The sequence below is a fragment of the Rutilus rutilus genome (genome assembly GCF_951802725.1).
Source record: "Rutilus rutilus genome assembly, chromosome: 5".
Taxonomy (NCBI): domain Eukaryota; kingdom Metazoa; phylum Chordata; class Actinopteri; order Cypriniformes; family Leuciscidae; genus Rutilus; species Rutilus rutilus.
Genome location: NC_140213.1, coordinates 6,761,628 through 6,782,199, shown reverse-complemented (window position 1 = coordinate 6,782,199; position 20,572 = coordinate 6,761,628). Strand labels below are relative to the sequence as shown.

General features: G+C 36.9%; 1 protein-coding gene across 2 annotated transcripts; it reads right to left on the bottom strand.

The window, feature by feature from the left end:
- Positions 1-517: 517 nt before the first annotated feature.
- ddx6 (DEAD (Asp-Glu-Ala-Asp) box helicase 6) lies at positions 518-18,517 on the bottom strand. 2 transcript variants are annotated; one of them, XM_084408887.1, is made up of 14 exons: positions 18,468-18,517; positions 11,430-12,036; positions 11,272-11,335; positions 8,864-8,968; positions 5,754-5,883; positions 5,481-5,627; positions 5,279-5,373; positions 5,054-5,176; positions 2,816-2,944; positions 2,589-2,705; positions 2,354-2,417; positions 2,179-2,280; positions 1,873-2,057; positions 518-1,786 (listed from the first exon to the last, which is right to left on the bottom strand). In XM_084408887.1, exons 2-13 carry the CDS (start codon positions 11,630-11,632, stop codon positions 1,882-1,884), a joined length of 1,455 nt encoding a protein of 484 aa, XP_084265013.1. In that variant the 5' UTR covers positions 11,633-12,036; positions 18,468-18,517; the 3' UTR covers positions 518-1,786; positions 1,873-1,881. The 2 variants fall into 2 exon arrangements, with proteins under 2 accessions (XP_084265013.1, XP_084265012.1); XM_084408886.1 differs by lacking the exon at positions 18,468-18,517 and adding an exon at positions 18,074-18,178.
- Positions 18,518-20,572: the final 2,055 nt, after the last annotated feature.

Below are 20,572 nucleotides of genomic sequence, written 5' to 3'. Positions count from 1 at the left end.
TGTCCATTTTTCCTTTTACCAATGGGAACAAAGTTCCCTTCAATCCTCCCACCCCAAACGGTCTGCTTAAAGTCATCATGACCTAGTGCCAGTGAAAACAAACCCATGTAACAGCTACACATCTCGCTTATAAAGTCAACATTTTTGCACGTTGCCAATTTGAGCTGCACTGCAGCGAGAAGCACTATTACATGATGAAAATATTAAATTACCTCTGATTAGAGTCACCCGAGTTAGGGGACCCTGCAGAGTGCCTCGTAAGTCAGTGTTACAAGCAAAAGGCTGGAAAGCAAATAAGCCTCATGTTTTCTCAACCCTAAAATGAGGCCATTTATTTGAGCAACCCATGTCAGGAACTTGTCAACACTGGGTAATGGATGAGAGCCAATTTAGAGTGAAGAAGTGCAAATCTGAACAACTGCACCACCTGCTGAAACGCTTAGAAGCTTACACAAAACATTTGAACAGTGTTTTGGGATTTAAAAAGAAAATGTGGGAGCCCAATTTTTTTTTTGTTATAACAAAACAAAGGTGGTGCATTACCTGGAAAGGTTTAAACATTTCCCATGGGCGAAAATGATGGAATAAGCAAACAAAATACCGCCGTCCAGTGCTGACAAAGTCCTGATTTTAAAAGATCTTTCAAACACTGTTTTCAAATGGTCATCCAGCCTTTTTAGCTCGTTTTAAAACAATCCATTTAAAAAAATAAATGAAGTATTTACAAAATGTTTACAATGTGCCAAATCTGTATAAATGGCACATTTAGGACAGAGTGCCTACCCAATAAGAATGCAAAACTGTACTGAAATCAGGAGAAAAAGGGGAGGGGGAAGAAAAAGAAAGGAAGAAATCCACATTCGTCTCAAAGCAGGAGTCCTCATGGCCAAGGAGAAAGGCTGGTCTGAGTCCGGTCAAGTCTCTTAGTGTTGGCCCACTGAAGACAGAGGGGGAAAGAGTTACGGGTCTCTAGAGGCATGGTGTGTTCCATGAGTGGATGAAGGGGGGGAATCCATTGAGAGCCTTGTGGGACTTTCGAAAGCTTGACACAAGAACATTAGCTCCTATCATTGTCATCATGCTCACTGATATCATCTCAGTTCTCCAGGGGGCTTCTCTTCACACCATAGTCAAGTATGCCAGAGACTGCACAAACCACACATGCCACCCCCATCCTCTCTCCCACTGTGAAATCCTGTTCTTCATTGCCCCAAAAATCTATAGGTGGCAAATGCAAAATTATTCTTCTGATGTCAAACAGGAGGGGGCAGACAAGCAATACCAAAAGCCATAGAAAAATCAAGATCATGTCTTAAAATGAAGAGTTATGAAAGGAAAAAAAAAAAAAAAAAAAATCATATCAGGTTATTACTTTTTGAACAAGTTAGACTGCTTGTTAAGGCACTTGTTTCAAATGACTAGAAACATGAAGATGTGCAGAGGGACAGAGAGAGTGGGGTGAGAATGTGCTTGCAGGCAACAAGTAGTCATTTCTTTTCTTCGGAGATAAATCCTCATGTCCCCTCTTTCCCTCCTCGAGTGATTTGAAGTCTTCAGGATGAAAATTTCAGTGCAGCAGTCCTTTATTAGGCCATGAGTCCTTCCTGATTATTGTGCCTTTGCAACATCACATTCCTTGTGGTGGCACCAAACAAGACAGAAAAGAAAAAAAACAGGGGAAGAGGAAGACAGACGGAAGATAGTTTAAACAAGATTGTCCCCTATTCCCTATACACAGTAGGGAAAGAAAAAAAAAGGTGGGGATAGGGGACAAAGGATTGGTGATCTGCAAGGGGTAGAAAAAGAAAAAGATTGTTAAATCAAACATTCAGAGAAACTGAAAGCTGTTGAGTGAGTGACCTTTGAACTCACCTCTCCTGCTCACAGTTTAACCTCCTCCCCACTCTCACTATGGTACTCGGCCACATATAGACTCTTGTCAATACTGCTGGGAATGGGCTTGATTTCAGTACCCAGCTGTTCTTCAATACCTTTCAGGTTAAAGCGGTCATCATAAGTGATCAAGTTAATGGCCAGACCCAAGTGTCCAAATCGGCCTGTGGGGAGAGAAGGCGAGTATCATTAATGCAGCTACCCTTTCAAAGTCACTGTTTGGCAAGTGCCAAATGCAACACTACTTCATCTCAGAGCGGAGACCAAAACAAAAACCTTACTCACCAGATCTGCCAATGCGATGGAGGTACGTCTCCCCGAGTTTGGGGAAATCGAAGTTGATCACCACATTCACAGCTTGTATATCAATTCCTCTTGTGAAGAGATCTAAACAAAAAAGTAGGGGTCAAAAACACCAACTTTAAATATGTCTATTATAAAAGAGGTAAACTGTTCTTACCAGTGCAGACGAGATTTCGACATAAGCCATTTCTGAAATCATGGAACACACGGTTTCGGTGTTCCTAAACACAAATTAAAACATGCATTAGCAAAATTGGGAACGTCAACATTTTGGCTAGATTTATAAGCCCAAAATAAAGGACATTTTTAATCCTGTAAATTCATTACGTAAACACTTTCTCCATTTCAAAAATCTGCAGTGCAACACCACCACAGGCCCCCTTTACTCCCACCTGTCTCATCTTGGCATGAATGTAGAAACAAGAGTATCCAAGCTGCGAAATCTTCTTGGCCAGGAGCTCGACTCGCTGGGATGAATTGCAGAAGATTATAGACTGATTGATCTGGAGCTGAAAAACAAACAAACATTTTAAAAAAAGGATGTCCGCATGTTCTGCAACAGTCAGTTTATCTGTAGTCAGATAAAGTGTGGCATGCACAAGACTCAAAAGGCTTTTACCCTGGAGAACAGAGTATTAAGGCAATGGACTTTCTGCCTTTCAGTCACATAGGCGTAATACTGAGTAACCCCTTTCAGGGTCAGCTCCTCCATCAGGTTTATCTCATAGGGCTTCTGCAGATGGGCGTTCTGTTCACAAAAGCAGCGTAAATTAATACTTTCTGAAAACGGATGACAGCCTTGGAAAACAATTACAAGCAAACATTATTGTACTAGGCTTAAAAATGTAGCAAACATACAATAAAGTACAAATCAGTGTTTCTGCAACTAGGCAACAATAACTAAAAAAAGCAAGCCATTCTATTTGCGCACTCCGGATGCACAAAAACAGTGACCTGACGATTAATGAAATCTTATTTTCATTTACATTTTTGGCTTCCTACGATTAAGAAAATAAAACCGCATTACGTTGTTTTTTTGTTTTACAAACCCAACACTCACCCTTAATTTAGTCCCCAAATTTGTAGTGCACTGCAGCAACAGTTATTTATTGATTCAATTTATTTATTTTGATATGATTTGTATTATTTACATGTTTGGTCAATTAGATTTAAAGTTCAAGAAAACCAATTTGTTTTAATAAGTTTAAATGCACAATGTTTCCACAGTCAAGTCATTCTGTTTAATAATTGTGAATGACTAAACCATAATTATGATTAATAATGGAATAATTGAGCACCCCTAGTGACCACTGGCCAATTTATGAACAAACTTTGAGTCTCAATTAACTGGGTAGCGTTGGACCAGCCATTCATGAGTTCTTGTAACTAACTGTACTTTATTCGGTTGCACCATTTGTTCTTTAGGCAGAACGTATCTAGTAGGTTGTAAACTCTCTAAAGTAATGCGTTGTCGTCAACCTTCAATGATCCAACAGCAGCCTTCAAATACGTAAGCAGAAGCTGTTTAAATGCTGCTTCAGTTTATCCTTCATTCTAACTTCTTTAGCCACACATATCTAACGGCAAAAATACGTCTCCATTAAATTCAATACTAAATCATTAGTAACATAATAGGTACTTTTATGTAAATAACATTTAGAAACTGTATTTGAAATTAATAACGATCAATAAATACTGACACAAAAATACAATACTATAAGAAATGTCATTTTTATTTGACATGCACAACACGGACACGCCATTTAGGACAGGTTCATACTTAAGGGCCACTAACAAAGTAATTATCCACAGTTAGGCTTCAACCAAGTTTAATGGTGCAACGCAGAAATATTTAGTAGTGCGCAAGTCATAACTTAGTGCCCATTTACGTCAAAACTAGGCCAAGTTGTAACTTATGTACAGCTGGTACAATTGGCTCCTTGTCAAAGGCTGTTTACACTGCAAGTCTTAATGCACAGATCTGATCTTTTTAGTCCCGTTGTTGTTTTACTATGCGACATGGTTGACCCTTAGGTTCTGAATGGCCGTACTAAAATTATTGTATAATTCACGTCTGTTGGCCAATTTTGCTGCATGGATAAGTTAAAAGCTGTCATGGATGTTTCCAGCACAAAATCTGACTGAACTGATATAGGCAGCAGAAGAAATTGGTAATTATCGTTTGTTATTTTAGTAGCGTGGTAAGATTTAATTTATTTGAAGGAATTAAAGATGGTGAGAGAGAGATTGCAAGTGTGAATTAAATGGTAAATGGACTGCATTTATATAGCGCTTTCATAGACCTATGGCACCCAAAGCGCTTTACATAACCTCACATTCACCCATTCATACACCGACGTTTATTAACTGCATGCATCTAGTGAAGCTTGTTATTTACAAAAACAGTGAAGTTATCATCTCATTGTTGAGAAATAGCCTATAACGTAGCTTTTAGTAGCAAAGCTTGCTTTATTTTTTAAATTCACAGGGCAGAGGTTGAAAACCAGATTCTATGCTCCTGAATGTTTCTGTGCGCGTGCAATTTCTTCACAGTTTCCACCCCAGTGAAATAAGCTGTGAGATTTAGTGCAAGTGCAAACAGGCACGTCGTCTTCATATAACAAAAGCTATCTTTGTGGGCAAACGTGTTGCAATCAATTTTATGTGCCGGTGTAAATGCAGCCAAAAAGACGTGAACATTAAAGTCATAACTGTTACAAAGTTGGCACCGAGAAAGTTACAGGTTCACAATTACTCTATTATTCAACATAAAATAAAACAATGCATACTTAAAAGCAATGCATTTTTTTCCAAGCATTCAAGCTTTCTGTTTTTACATCTGAATCAGTGACCTTACCATGAACTTTTGCACACTCAGTGGGAAAGTGGCAGAGTACAGCAAAATTTGCCTTTGTTTGGGCAAAGAGCTCAGCATCTCCTCCATCATCTGTACAAAGTCCTGCGACAGGAGCTTATCTGCCTACTCGGTAACATGGGTTAAACATCAAAGAGATGTGTATTACCATATGGCATTTAAGCTAGTAATTAGCATAACTACAAGATTAAGCTCTTATTCACATACCTCATCCAACACAACCATCTGTACTTGATTGACTTTGGCCACTCCCTTTTTGATGAGGTCTAAAATTCTTCCTGGAGTGGCGATGACAACGTGCACTACAAAGGCAAGAGTTTAATCCAATAAGACCCAGGGTTTATGAAAGGTATATTTACAGCAGTTGAAACTATTTTAAAACTGTCCCTGCTCATTTATGATCACTTGCCTGTTTCGTCGAGTCTCATGATGTCATCACGGAGGTTGGTTCCACCTGTAGTTGCCATAACCTTGACCCCGCCCATGTGTTTGCTGACCTGGATGCAGATCTGGCTGACTTGTAGAGCCAGTTCTCTAGTGGGCACAATGACCAATGCTGCAAAAAGCATTTAAAGCATGAAGTCACTTAAAAGCAATAGAGAGATTGTGTATAAAACCTATAATGGTGAACCAATGATCCCTAACAACTTGTAAACATGTCAAATCCAAGATAGTCACTGACCTTGTATGCTGTCTTTCTTCAGGTCAATGCGTTCAAGTAAGGGAATGAGGTAGGCGCCACTTTTTCCTGTGCCGTTCTTGGCTCTGGCTAGAATGTCCCTCCCAGACAACGCAATGGGAATGCTCTCCTCCTGCGGGAATTAGCGAGAGCACGGTAATGAGCAGTAGACATAAGCCGTTATATGTAATACGATATTATAAATTATTAAAATCAAAAGTTGTAACTGGTTTAATTGATCTGAGCTAACATGAACTAACAATGATCAATTGTATTGTTTTTAACTAACGTTAACGAAGAATAACTAACAATGAGCAACAGTAACATTTGTTACATGCTAGTTAATGCATTAACAAGACCTTATTGTAAAGGGTTACCTTTTTCTTTATAATTTTTAAACATGTTTACTTTATAAATCTGTGTATTGCTATATTCAGGGGTGATAGTAGAAAAAAATCCTGAGCCTGAACTTTTTTCCCTGGGAGGTAAGCGGGCCCTATATATCTAAGCCAAGATATATGCCCTGATTAACATAATTGTCAAGTGGGATCCAGGGGTGTGCTCCCCTATGAGAACATTTTGATAAATAGTCCCTTAAATGATAGAGTCTTGTGACTTTTGTGGATATAAATGGACATCGTTCAGACATGAGATGAACAAACCCAATACAAGCCTATATATTACAGTAGCAGGTTTCAGTAAGTCAAATTTAAGACCTTTTTAAGACATTTTAAGACCATAAAGATTGAAATTTAAGACCTACGACGCATTGCCAAAGAAATATTCAAATCGAAGAATTCATTTTATTTCAATGAATTCAGTCATTGAAAAAGCATTTATTTAATTTACAGATAAAGCAATCACATTAGTAACCGTTACAAGTTCAAAAAGTTTTGACAAAAAAGTTTTTTATAAAAAGATAAACCTCACATATTTCAGACTTTAAATGATTATTTATAAAAAGAAAGAGTCAAAAAAAGATACATTACTGACATTTACAATGCACTTTAGCTTATCTTTTATTATTAATAGTAAAATTAGGTCCGATTTTCCCGTGGCGTCTGTCATTGCTATTTAACCATGCTCTGCGCTCTCCACAACGACAAAAAAGTTTTATTGGCTAATGGATTTCCATGGAAAAAAAACGAACGCGTCGCTTCAATTATGAGCGCGCTTATTACCTCTTACCGCGCGCCTACATTTGAATGAACTTGAGCGCGCAAAAAGACGCGATATATGAACAGCCTGTTGGCGAGCTACCTCAAATCAGGCTCGCTAGCGAAAATTTTTTCGTCAAGTTTGATCCACCATTATCGACAAGTTTGATGTCTACTGTCTTCCCCTGGCTTCATAAAGTTGCACTCCATGACTTTGGCTATGTTTCGCGCTGCTAGTGTGGGAAACACATTCGTAGTGTATGGGAAACACAAAACAAATTCGCACGTGGAGTGACTGCTGAATCTATCTGATTGGCCAAAACCCAAGACCAGCCCCTGCCTACCCTATTACCGATTGGCTGAAGTTTACTGGTGTGGTTTAGTGAAAGCAAAGCGCCTCTTCACGCGAAAGGTTTTTTTTTTTTTTTTTTTTTTTTTTTTTTCTTTCTTTCCGCAGACACGTCTGTACGCCGGAAATCCGGCGTGGCGCCGGATCGCTATCAGCCCTGTATATTGTATTTATATGTTCAGAGTTATTTTTGTTACAAGACAAAAAGTTATTAAACCTGTTATAGTATGATAACACTTTTTTGTAACTTATTTCAATATCGTGATAATACTGTTTACCGTGATAAAAGCTTCAGCAATTATCGCAACATGAAAATTTGATACAGTCACATGCCTAATGAGCAGATTGGTCAGATTAAATGCAGACTTCTCTTGCCTTACACTAGATGGAAACTGTATGGGCACTAACAGGCAAAAAGGTTAAAAAGCATAAACAGTCTAAATTCTGTAAAATACACTTTTCTGAAAGAAAAAGAATGAAATACTTCATTCACTTAAAAGTAAGTTTCAAGAGTTTTTTTTTTTTTTTTTTAAACAGTTCAAATACAAACTTCTTCTAAATACTGTATGTCACACACTTTGATTGACACAACTAATAAGACTGCAATTTAAATATGAATTTTGCATGTCTGTGTGGAATGAGAGCTGCGGTTTCATCTAATTCTCAAGTGTGCATGACACTCTGGTGTTGTCAGCATCTGTAGTCTTACTGACTATGAGGACATGACCTTCATCTCCAGAAGTGCACTAAGTCACTTGAGCATTTCACCATTTCTTTTGATAAAATCATCATATCAAATACACACAAACTCAATGGTCTATGTGACAACCCATCAAAATAAAAATTTGGTTTAACTTGAGGAAACTGTGACAAAAATATTCCTATTGCACAGAAGACTGCACTTCAAGTAGTAATAATAATATAATAATAATAATATTAAGACGCACCTAAATTTCACTAAACAGCTCTAAATTTCCTCAGCCGAATCCAGCTTAAATTTATTTTATTTCTCTCCCCCAAAAATAAAATAATTCTTAATGACCCCAAACTTTTGAAGGGTAGTGTTTAATGTTACAAAAGCTTTCTATTTCAGATAAATGCTGTTCTTTTGAACTTTCTATTTTTCAAAGAATCCTGAAATAAACATTTAAAAAACTGTTTTCAACATTGATAATCATAAATGTTTCTTGAGCATCAAATCATCAATAGAATGACTTCTGAAGAATCATGTGACACTGAAGATTGGAGTAATGATGCTTAAAATTCAGCTTTGATCACAGGAATAAATTACACTTTATTTTTATATATACAATATTTAATACAATATTTCATCAAATAAATCCAGCCTTGGTGAGCAGAAGAGACTTCTGAGCAAAAAATCTGACCAATCTAAAACTTGACCGGTAGTGTGTATGTATGTCTTATTCTTAATTTGGGAATAAATAAAACTAATTTCATAGGGCCGTACACAAGGTATTTGTGTCTCAGCCGATTAGCTTAAAAAAATAAAAAATAAAAAGAACATTTCTCCAGATATATCAGATCTCTTTAGCTAGGAGTGATACACATCTGAAATTTGCCATCATGTGTCTTTTTTTGCCTCTTACCTGTATAGGTGACGGTTTCTCCCAGCCCATTTCAAAGATGCCCATAAGCAACTCCCGTTTCAGGCAGTAATCCTCAAACTCGTTTCCCTTGGTTGCCGTCACATCCTGTAAATTTTGATAATGATTGCACAGAGTTTTACAGACCACAAGCAGCACATCAGAGAAAGACTCTGGTTCAGAGGCTACGTTTACTTAACAGACATTAGAGCTGCATGAGTCAGAAAAAAATGAGGATCACATTTTTTTGTATGAAAGACCACAATTCTCCCACAATCCTAATGAAACTACTACACAAAACAGTAACTGTACGTTCACACCGCCACCGGCGAGAGCGGCAAAATTCGCTCTCGCCGCCCTGCCAGCGACACTGGAGAAAGATTCGGGGACGCTCTGATGCTCTTACGTAGATCGAATTGCGTTCTCTGGAATCCTCTCAGGCGGAGGACTTCTACATTCTGATTGGTTGCCGCCGAACCACGTCATAGCTTATTACCATAAAGTTGACCTGATATACCTGACGATCCAAAAGCACAAGGAGTCGCATGTTCTCCAAACACTCCCGCAGCTCTGATGCATCTCGAACAAGCCTTCCATCAGCAATGGAGGTTGTTGCGTTACTATTGATGCTCATGGCTTTGTGAACCTACATCAAAATCTAAAAACGGCGAATCCAACGCAATCGTGCAGCTCATTGTAATCTGCATAGACGGAGATTACAATCGAGCAAGTCACAAGTTTCTGTTTGTCTTTTTGGTCACGGTAACCCTGCCCCCAGCCCCTGATGCAAGCGGTTCTTACTTCTAGACCAGCAATGTTTTGGCGCTACTTACAAACCTGCCTTTAATTTTCAAGTGATCCTGAAGACCTTAATTGGTTGCTTCAGGTGTGTTTGATTAGGGTTGGAGATGAACTGTGCAGGATAGTCGATCGGCAGGAGCAGGATTGGGCAGCCCTGCTATAGCATATATGGTAGGGAATCACTGGGTACCTCACGATATGATATATGGCTCACGATACAGCAATTCTGCGATAATCAATATTAGGGAATTTTCATCGTCATCGCGATATGAACTCGCGCGATGAACACATCGCAACAGACAGCCTGACACGATGAATAATGCCTGGTTCAGATTACAAGATTTTTGTGTCTGTTATGATAGTCACTGTGTCAGATTACACGATTTTGACTCCTAAAATCTTGTCGTGTCGTGGACAAGAAACATGTCAGACTAAACGTTGCTTTCCGACCAGTCACCGCGTGCCGTCACACGCACACATTCACTTGCACGCACGCACACACGCAAGAGTGCGAGCAACAGTGAGTGTGTGTGTGCGCCAGTGAGCTCACGTAGGTTGTCGCCCACTATGACACACTTCATAGATACGAGATGAAACGATCGAATCTTGCGTCCCGACGCCCGTTGTAGTTTACGAATCCCCACGACACCCTACGTCAAACGTATCGTGTCAAAATCGCGCTAAAATCATGTAATCTGAACCAGGCAGGTAATAAACGTTTGACCTATCACGCAAATAACCTATTAAAGCACTAAGACATGGGAACAGTATAGCTAACATTCACATTTGAATATTTATCGCAAGTCATATCGTCATCGCAATATTAAACAATGTTATCGCACATGGCAGCTTTTCCTCATATCGTGCAGCCCATATCAATATATTGGTAGACAATCCTAATGATGCATCACGATATCTGTCTATCGTAGAATTGCTGTATTGTGATATTATCGGTATCGTATCGTATCATATCGTTAATATCTTGAAAATTAAAGGCAGGCGTGTTTGATTAGGGTTGGATATGAACTGTGCAGGACAGTCGATCGGCAGAAGCAGGATTGGGCACCGCTGCGCTATAGTATGGCTTTCAAATGGTTTAAAATGTTGTGCAGACTTAGAAAACGGTCTAATGCGGTTCAGTGATTTTCGTCCATGGAATGCCCCACTTCCGGTATTTTGCCGGTTACTTGAAATATATATATAAAAAAATAAATTAAAAAAAAGTACTTTAATCAAGGAATCGTGACAGTCCTACAAAAAAAAATCTATTTAAAAAAAACATTTAGTTTGAAAGAATGATTCGATGACTCGCTAATAAAGACTTTGCTTGTTTCATTACTGGATTAATCTGTTTTTGAACGATTCTCTTGAATGATTCAATGACATATACATTTAACAGTCACTTGTTGCCACCTACTGGTGTAACAACGTAATTGATATCATCTTTATTTAAAGCGTCAAGTTTCAAAAGGTGACTTACTCCATTTTGATCACTACTGTACATTTAGTAATAAGATTGCGTGAGTCTTTGAATCGAGATTACGATCTCTTAACAATTAATCGTGCAGCTCTAACAGGCAGACAAGTAAACCTGTTAAAGATGGACTTACTGAAGTTCTCATGCGCATATCCTTTGGAGGAAGTTTTAGATTCTTCTTCCAGTCATCCCCAGGCCTGATAAGGGGGGAAAATATATATAAAAAAATCCCAATCACCACCATAATAAAGCAGCACTCACTGCATAATCTGCACTCCCTCAAGGACTTACTTGATAATAGTGTTGGCTGTGGGTGCAGGCTGGGAGTTGCCATTGTTGACTGTGCTGGAGGCTTTGACCTGGGTAGGCTGCATTGTTTGGGACCCCCCTCCACCTCCTCCAGGACCCCCTGCTGGCTTAACAGAGCCTCGCATTTGGCCATTCTGATTCGACAGTCCCAGAATCACTGGATTCTCCATTCTGGCTGTACTCATGTCTTAAATATTCTATCCTCCAAACGTGACAAAAACCGTGGAGATAAGTTTATCTGGAAGGGCTTGCAAAACAATTCACAAGTTGTCCTTCCCACAGCTTTCGCAGTGTCCAAAGCGCACAAAAAAAAAAAAAAAAAAGTTAAAGCAATATTTTTCACCAGTTCCTTGTTCCTCAATATGCAAGTCTCTTGTGGAACATCTCAATATGAATGTCACTCAAGCAACAGGTCACAGATATTATAAGCGGGGAGGATTAGCTTCAATTATCCTTCCACCAATGAGTGATTCTTTCCTCTGCAAAAGGAAAGTTTCACAGAGCAGGGGCCAGGAAGCCAGTGTTAGTCTTTTCGATGATTCTGTCCATTCCTTTCTCTCCAATTTCAACTATTTTAAATATTTTCCACCTGTGTGAGAGAGAAAAAGAGCATCTTAAAACACATAATATGAAGTGTCAAACAAAACCACCAATCAAGATTTTAGTCAACACCTAGGGCCTAGGCCTATACAAATTATGTAGGACAGGGGTTTTCCCAACCTTTACAGAGGTTAAAATATATTCTCATTCGCATAACTTTTCAAAAACATTACCTTAACAGATCATTCTTTAACCAGATTTAGAAGAAAAAAAAAATCTATATTTTGATTGAAGTAATAACATCGCTATATGTTATTTTCTGTGGCGAATTCAAATGCTCAAATGCTTCCTTTACTGGATCTTAGCGCTGTGTAATAGCAAAGAGTATAGAAGCCCAAGAGGCGAAACTCAATAGAACGCCCCATAGCAACAGTTGCCCCCATGACTTGACGGCGCGGCCGCCATTATGGACTGAAAACTGAAGGAAAACGCCGAAAAATAAAGGGAGTCAATGGCACTGAAAAACTTAAAATAACAAAAACTTAACATAGCTTAATTTTTTCTGGCCGTCATATCTAAATATGAAAACAATTTAAAATACATTAATGAGTATGACCGACGTTAAATGACAGAAAATATACGTATATGTGTTGGTTAGGAAAATAGTATTTTGGGACAAAATATTACTATAGAAGTACTATAAGACTACTATAGAAATACTATAGCGGCTCTAGGATATTATAGAGGTATTACAGAACATAACATACTTCTGTGATGTTCTGTATAGCCTCTCTATAATATTTTTAAGCTGCTATAGTAGTCTTATCGTACTTATGTAGTATGTCCCAAATTACTATAGTATTCCTATAAGATTACTATAATATTTTGTCCCAAAATACTATAAATATGAAAACAATAATAATAAAAAACATTTATTTTGTCCCAAAATACTATAAGATTCCTTAGTACTTTTTAGTAAGGGTATCCCCACCGAATCGGCTTCATTAGCCTACCACTTACGGTTTGCAAAGATACAATTATAAAATTACTGCAAAACTTTAATCTATCAATATTTATGTTCTATTATGCATTTTCCTTGTTATATGACTAACAGAAATTCATGAAATAATATATGTTCGCTTGTCTATAGGCAGATACACAGTAATTAGATATAAGTAATAAGATATTTATTCAAATGTTGATTTTGAAATTAGTAAACATCACCATATATATGATTTTGAAAAATTTTTTTATAAATGAACATTTCTAAAGACAGTTAATATTTTACACAGTGAACGTTTCAATGGCAAGAAAAAAAAAAACTATGAATGTCCTATTACAGGCGGAAAGGTACAAAAAAGATGTGCAATCTAGCAGTGCACACATGAACTATTAACACATACTAAAATGGATTTTGCCATTGACTGGCGCTAACGATTCCAGCAGCTTTCAGTCCATAATGGCGGATTCGCCTCCGCAGCGCCATCTACAGACTGTTACCCATAACACAACAGAGTTTCGCCTCTTGGGCTTCTATACTCTTTGGTAATAGTGTCACTTGATCAAGATCGGCTCGCGCTGCACTGACATTGGTAAACTGGACAACTGATAAACTGTTAACGACAATGGTGTACCGTCGATAAATAACGATACCGCTTTATCGCCCAGCCCTCCTTTAGTTTCACCATCATGAATGTTTGTATTCACCACTCTGTAGAAGAATGCACATGTGCACAGGCGCGTAGTGTTTCTTTACAAAGTGGCAGGCCACCTACTGGCCTGGCATGTATAATACAGCGCTTTTAGTCATTTTCACGGATCTGTGTGAATAGGACCATTTGGACAATTATCAGGCTGCTGCACGCTGCATCAGCCAGTCACATCACTTTACAGTAGTGAATAACAAGTTTCTTTGCACAAAAAGCATAACGAAAACAGCGGAGGACACAGAGTGTGCTGCTGCGGGAAAGGTACATGATCCAAGTTGTCCGAAACATGAGAATGCTTTATATTTATAAGTGCTTCAAACACAGGCATAAGCATTTACTGCGTCTTCTTTGACAGATGCGTGTGACGTTTAATGTTTCTGGCACATGACAGCGCATAACTTCCATTTTATGGTTATATCCTTGTCTGTAAATGTTTGAAAGTCCCGCGAGTATTTCCATTTTGCATATCCTGACTAGGGCTGAAACGATTAGTCGACATTGTCGACAAATATCTTTGTTGTCGAGTAGTCGTTTGATCCCACGTGACCTAATGTAAGGGCCTGCAATATCGCGATTTGACCGCTACGGCGCTGTAGCGCTAAAGTGTAATGCAGCCGTTACAAATGCTATTGCGGTAGAAGAAAACACAGCGCGAATTATGACGGAGTGCAAACGAATCCGAACTAGTAAGGTGTGTAAAGTTTCACAAAACTGCAAACCAAGAATGCTGTCGTATGCAATACATGCAAGGCGGAACTTGCTTTTCACGGGAGCACAACATGCATGTTAAAACACTTAAAGAGGAAAAACCCGGCACGAGACGAGCCGGTGAGAGGTGAATATTCTCCAGCTGAAGCTAAATAACTAGCAGTAAATCTCTTTTTAGAGAATACAATACTACTAATAATAGCAATAATATTAACAATAATAATATAATTACAGTAATGTGATGATTCATTTTTGCATAGAATAAAGCTTGATCGAGCTTAGGAGTCGGGGCTGTTTTTATTATTGTAGCTCTATTAGGTAACGTTATTACAGTCTTATCCCTTGCCTGTATTTTGTTACATATTCATGAAGACTTACAAAAGGAGATGTTATGAAGAATATCATGTCAGTTAATTTTTTATACTGTAAATTAAAAGGTGAATGAGAATGTATCTGTCAGCTCAGCTCAATTGTCATATCAATTTAAAAAAAAAAAAAGATTCTTATAATAATTGTTTGCAGTTTAAGTGTGTCTGTAATGCAGCTGATAATTTTTTTTGTTTATTTTTTTCTATTGAAAGAGACCAGAATATTTAAACAATGCTTAGAGAGCATTTGTGTGTGATTTGAGTTGGACAGAAATCTGAAAACTTAAAGAGAATGACCGGTTTAGTTGCTCAAAGTTCATTAAAACAACCATTTCAAAAGCTGAAGTGATTTTCTTTTTTTATATTATAGTTAGAATATGTATAACTCCGTGTTTTAACTAATTGAAAAGGCTGAATAATCGTTCCAAACGTACTGATTAGTCGGCGAAATAATCGATGAATAGTCGATTAATCGTTCTAATAATCGTTAGATTAATCGATTATCAAAATAATCGTTTGTTGCAGCCCTAATCCTGACAACAAGGGTCTTGTTAAACTTCACGGTCTTCAATATACTGTTTTCTGTATACCTAAATGTAAGCAGGACACATTTGACACTGAGATACATAACTTGAACTGGGGAGATATTTTATCTTCTGAAAATCTGGAGCACAGCTGTCAGTTATTTACATCAAAGATCAATGTTGTCAGAGATAAACTCACTGTTAAAATTAAGAGAAAAAAAACAGAAACAAGGTCAACCTGCCTTGGTTCAGTGAAAATTTATGGAAACTGATGAAGAGTAGAGATGCTGCTTTAAAAAAGTCCATCAAGACCAAAAGAGATGCAGACATTTTGGTTTACAAAGGCTTGAGGAACAAAGTGGTTAATGAACTGAGATTAGCCAAGTCACAATTTTTTCTTAAACTTTTGAAAGATGCTAACGGTAACAGCAGCCAAATATGGAAAAGTATCAACAGTTTAATAGGGAGAGCTCACCATCATACCGAGGATATTCGGCTCACAGTTCAAACCAAGATAATAAATGACACAAAAATTGCCTTCGCTTTTAATTAGTTTTTTATTGATTCTGTTCAGGAATTAGGAAACCATTTTAAACCTAGGGAACAATGTATTAGCTTCGGTATTGTAGGAGAGGGTTTTGACTTAGTCACAGTCACTGAAGAGGAAATAAAAGTGATTTGCGTGTGCGCGTGTGTGCGCGCGTGGGGGTGCGTGTGGGGGTGTGTGTGTGCGTGCCAGTGAGGGGCACTTCATGTGTGAAGTATGTTGTTATATGCTCTTGAACAATGTTTGACGCGTCACATATTCTTGAATAATGTTGATATCTTAATCTGTGCTGTATTTATTTGTACTTGGGGACTGCAGATGTAAATTAGCCTAAGGCTAACTCTGGTGTAATGCATCAAATGTTTACATTTATGTTTTTAATTGCACATGGTCCCTTTTAAATAAAATCAAATAAAAATCAAATAAAATCAATCAAATCAATGAACAAGCTTAAGTTAGAAATTAAGTTTAAGTTTAAAAATCCTACATGTAGCCTAACACGAGCAATATAGCCTACATGAGAGCTGTAATGTTCAGTAAAGGCACTATTGTTGGAATAGCCCATTAATGTAATATAATTGTGTGTTTTCAGACCTCGTACAAATCAACATTTTGTGCTTTTGTTTGTCTATTATCATTTTAAGTCAGTTGGTTTAATTTCTGCTTTAAAATAGTAAGCAATCAGTTGTTTTTAGGTTTAAAGTATTAACACTTTTTTTTGCGTATAATGTACAGCATAGCCTACATGGATACATTCACTATATTTGTTTTCATAAGCTTTATTTTACACATTGTTTGAAGGACAGCATTGGATAGCATGTGGAATAATATTGTTTAAAATAATGAATTTATTTATTTCTAATATAAATCTTTTAATGTAGAAAATTCAGGGGTTTTTTTCTCATCCGATTAATCAAATAATCGAGAGATTAATCGATTAGCAAAATAATCATAAATTGCAGCCCTAAATTCAGCCATTACGATATTTAATTCACAAATGTGCACAATTCTTTGGTAAAACGGTTACTAAATTTTGAAACTAACAAGTGAAGTTTCACTTCTGTTGCCATCTCAAAATGGCAAAACATGTGCGGATCAATCTGCCAAACATAGATACAGACATAGATAATTTGAGTAGTAATTTAGCATATGTGGTATTAATACAGTACATTTACACTAAATTGTAATGCTACAGCAGCAAAAGAGTTAACTCACTGTAGAAGGAATTATATACAGAGAAAAAAAGCTCTGGCAGAAGAGGCACAGGAAAAGTATCTCTGTCAACTCAAAGATAATTTGTAATCAAACTGGAATAGACTTGATAAGGAGAAAAACATGCATGGTTAGAACATATGAACAAGGAACGTAAACCTTAGATGTCAAATCTGACCTCAGTAATGATGGCATGTGAACCTGGCACAAAGTCAACATGATAGGCCTCATATTAAAACAGCCGCTAATTAAATCATTTACAGATTACATAGACATTAATGTGGCGATTTCGCTTATGTTGTTGTGGGTTTGTTAAACAGATGCAGTAGCAATTTGACAAAATGTGTGTAATCTGGTTAAAATGAGAAACAATGTAAATGCTAGTTAGCTCAAGTTGCCTGAAAGTCCCTCCTAGTCACGAAACTCACTAACGGAACACGGTAAACCAATGTATCTCAATGTAACCAATGTTACTCTGTCGTTATTTAGATAACACTCTTAAATTTTAAACGTCTTGCTTCAACACAACGTGCAAATCGCTGTCACGCAGTTAATGCTAATGTTTAGCTAAGCGGCTACCCCTTGCGGCTTCATTTTAGTTAACAGTCGGATAACGTTTAAACAGTTAGGGAACACAGCTATTAATAATACAATTTTGGCATTCTGCTTCGGTTAGAAGCATAATGAAATATTTGAACTGTGTGAAAGAAAAAATATTAGCATTGTGCTAGAGTTCATTAGCTTTTGCGTCCACACACAGGCCGCACGCGAATTAACCACTAACTGATTCACAATTAACGGTCTAAATCACTAAACACCCATTTTTATAAGCCATAAGACATCGGTTAGAAAACATTTACTGCTTACTAAAGCAATTAGCTGAATGCCTTGACTGAGACAAGAAAATATTCATGACACCACAGACAAATATGTAAACACGCAGCTAAAAAGAAACCCCCAAACCGGACTTAAAATCTAACTATATACACCACATAAATTGGACTTTCTGTAAACTTACCAAACGTGGCTGAGTATATCTTTCTGCGTGTTTGTGAATTAGAGGTGTGGAGCTCTGACATATATTTTAGGGGTGTAAAGCGAGTGTGTAAGATGGCTTCCAGTCATCTTTAAACCCTCCCATAATCAGTCACATGAGAGCCCTGTCTAATCCACAAAAACACCGCGCATAATAGAATTATTTATTTATTTAATGCATTTTTACTGCGGATTTTATTTTAAATGCATGGGGAAAAAAATATACATCAAAAATTTTATCAATACAAAACATGTTGCATTGCAGTTTATTATATTTATAATTCTTTATTTATTGCATTTTTGGTGGCGTAAATAGTCACAATTATACTTTTCCTTAAAAAAAAAAAAAGTATGTGGCAGTGCTGTTTAATTCTTACCTGAGCTTGTTTTTGTCTTGACTCTTGGCAGAAACCTAACATGTGAAGGGAGTCATTTAATCAGGTAAACATGTTTGTGCTTGACTAATTGGTGGGTAATGTGATTTAAAGAAGATTGACATTTATTTAAATTCCTAAAACCATACGTTTTCATTATAACTACTTATTCCATAAGTGTTGAAGATGTTTGGTGTGCACATGTTAGAAATCTGTTGATAGGGACACCTGTGGGATTCAGACAGAGATTGACTACTTAATTAATTGCCATATAGCTGAATGACTCTCTCCTGACCAATTAAACTGTCCTAATTGAATTAAGGCTTATGCTTCCCTGATACCCTACACAGGATAAGTTGTTTGGAAAATGGAATGCTATGTTGGTTACAAGAGTGAAATCAGGCACAATATCAATAAGCACTTGAAGAGATTTCTTTCCTAGTGAACTGGAACCACTCCAGCAAGCTTCACACTCTGAATGGGTCCATGAGTGTAGCAATCATTTTAAAAACATTTTCTAAAAAAAAAAATAAAAAAAAAGGGGGGAGCAGTAGGCTAATTGTCTGTGCAAAACTCGCCGCAATGCAGGAGTGTTGTAGGTGGTTGCTTGTGGTTTACATGTTAAAATATGAGTAACAGAGAAAGTGACGCTTGCCATAGCAGCACAACACTGGAACGTAATCTATGTCAGATGTTATAAATATAGAACATTTTGAGACTGCATACAAAGTCTTTCTGATTGATATATGTATCATTAATATTTATAATTTGAATTGTGTGACCTTCGTTAATTTTGTCAACTTAAATGCAGGGTTGGACCTGTTGGGTCAATTTATTTAATTTTTTTCAGTGTTTGGGTAGTTTTTGTGCAACTTTTTAGTTTACTTTTATATATCCATATTTTCCCACAAATGTTTTTTTGTATGTTGGCAGCCTACCTGCCAAAGCCAAAGTTGAAGTGGCTATTTCTGTAACCAAGCCAGATAGCTGAGAAATAAGTAAGGTGCAAAATGTGCGGTCAGCCAGGTGCTAAAAAACAATAGGCTACAAGAAAAATGATCAAAATGTCAAAATGTAAAATTCTAAAAAATAGTATATTTAAACACAATTTATTTGTATGTACTTTAGTGTATAACTATACATGTATTTGTGGCGCACTATAAATTGGTATACGTAAAAAATTTGAACAAATTTTGTACTAAATACAACTTTACCGCTAAAAAGTACTACTAAATGCATTTTAGCTGTCCAAAAGCAGTGCTGAAGTTCAACTAAAGTTGTATTTAATATACTTGTTTGTAAAGTGGAACTATTCCAAGGATAGGCCTACTTAAGTACACTATAAATATACTCTTGTTTTGAAACGCAGAATTGACTCAGCATAAACTTTTTGTGACAGTACAATTCCAATTCAATTACACTGCAAGAGTATTAAACATTGTGGTGGAAATTCTTTCTCAACTTTAAATAATAATTGGAAGACAGCTGGAGATTTCAAAAGTTATAAAGATCTTTATTTCTTGCAAGAAATAGACATTCACATACAGAACGCATCTGGTATGGGAAGGTTCCGACTTCTGCTTTTTGCCCAGCTTATATACACAAAACACATCCTGGTTAGGCTTCACCATTCGTTTACCTTAAAATCTTTGTCTTGCATAAATTACATCCAAACAGAACAATATCATGCCTAGATACAAGTTCCTGTTTTTAGCTGCTGCTCAAAATTCACACCTTTTGTCTATCGTTATTTTGATCTGAAGCTACGCACATACTTTCACACTTTAAGTCCAACAATAGGTCACTTGAGTACTCTTAGTCTCTTTGCTACTAAGTCTCCTATAACTCAAAACATTTTGTCACTCAAGCTTGTCTTAACTTATGCATTTCTAAAACTTGGTTACATATCTTTAATAACGTGCTTTAGCTTATATGAATATATTTCTTTAAATGCTCATGAGTAAAAAATAAAGTGACAGATGTTAATACAAGTTGTACACTTCTAAAAGTAAAAACACATCTAAGAGTAAAAAACACATCTAAATGTAAAATTTCTATTACAACATACATTAATATTATACTGATAACAAACTTTTAATGATTTTAAA

Bases quoted from the DNA above. Each gene is read 5' to 3' on its own strand.
- ddx6 (XM_084408887.1), bottom strand. From the start codon at position 11,632: ATGAGTACAGCCAGAATGGAGAATCCAGTGATTCTGGGACTGTCGAAT. The intron at 11,336-11,429 runs GTAAGTCCTTGA...CCCCCTTATCAG, and splicing joins ACAGCCAACACTATTATCAA to GCCTGGGGATGACTGGAAGA. The intron at 5,177-5,278 runs GTATGTGAATAA...GTTACCGAGTAG, and splicing joins AGATGGTTGTGTTGGATGAG to GCAGATAAGCTCCTGTCGCA.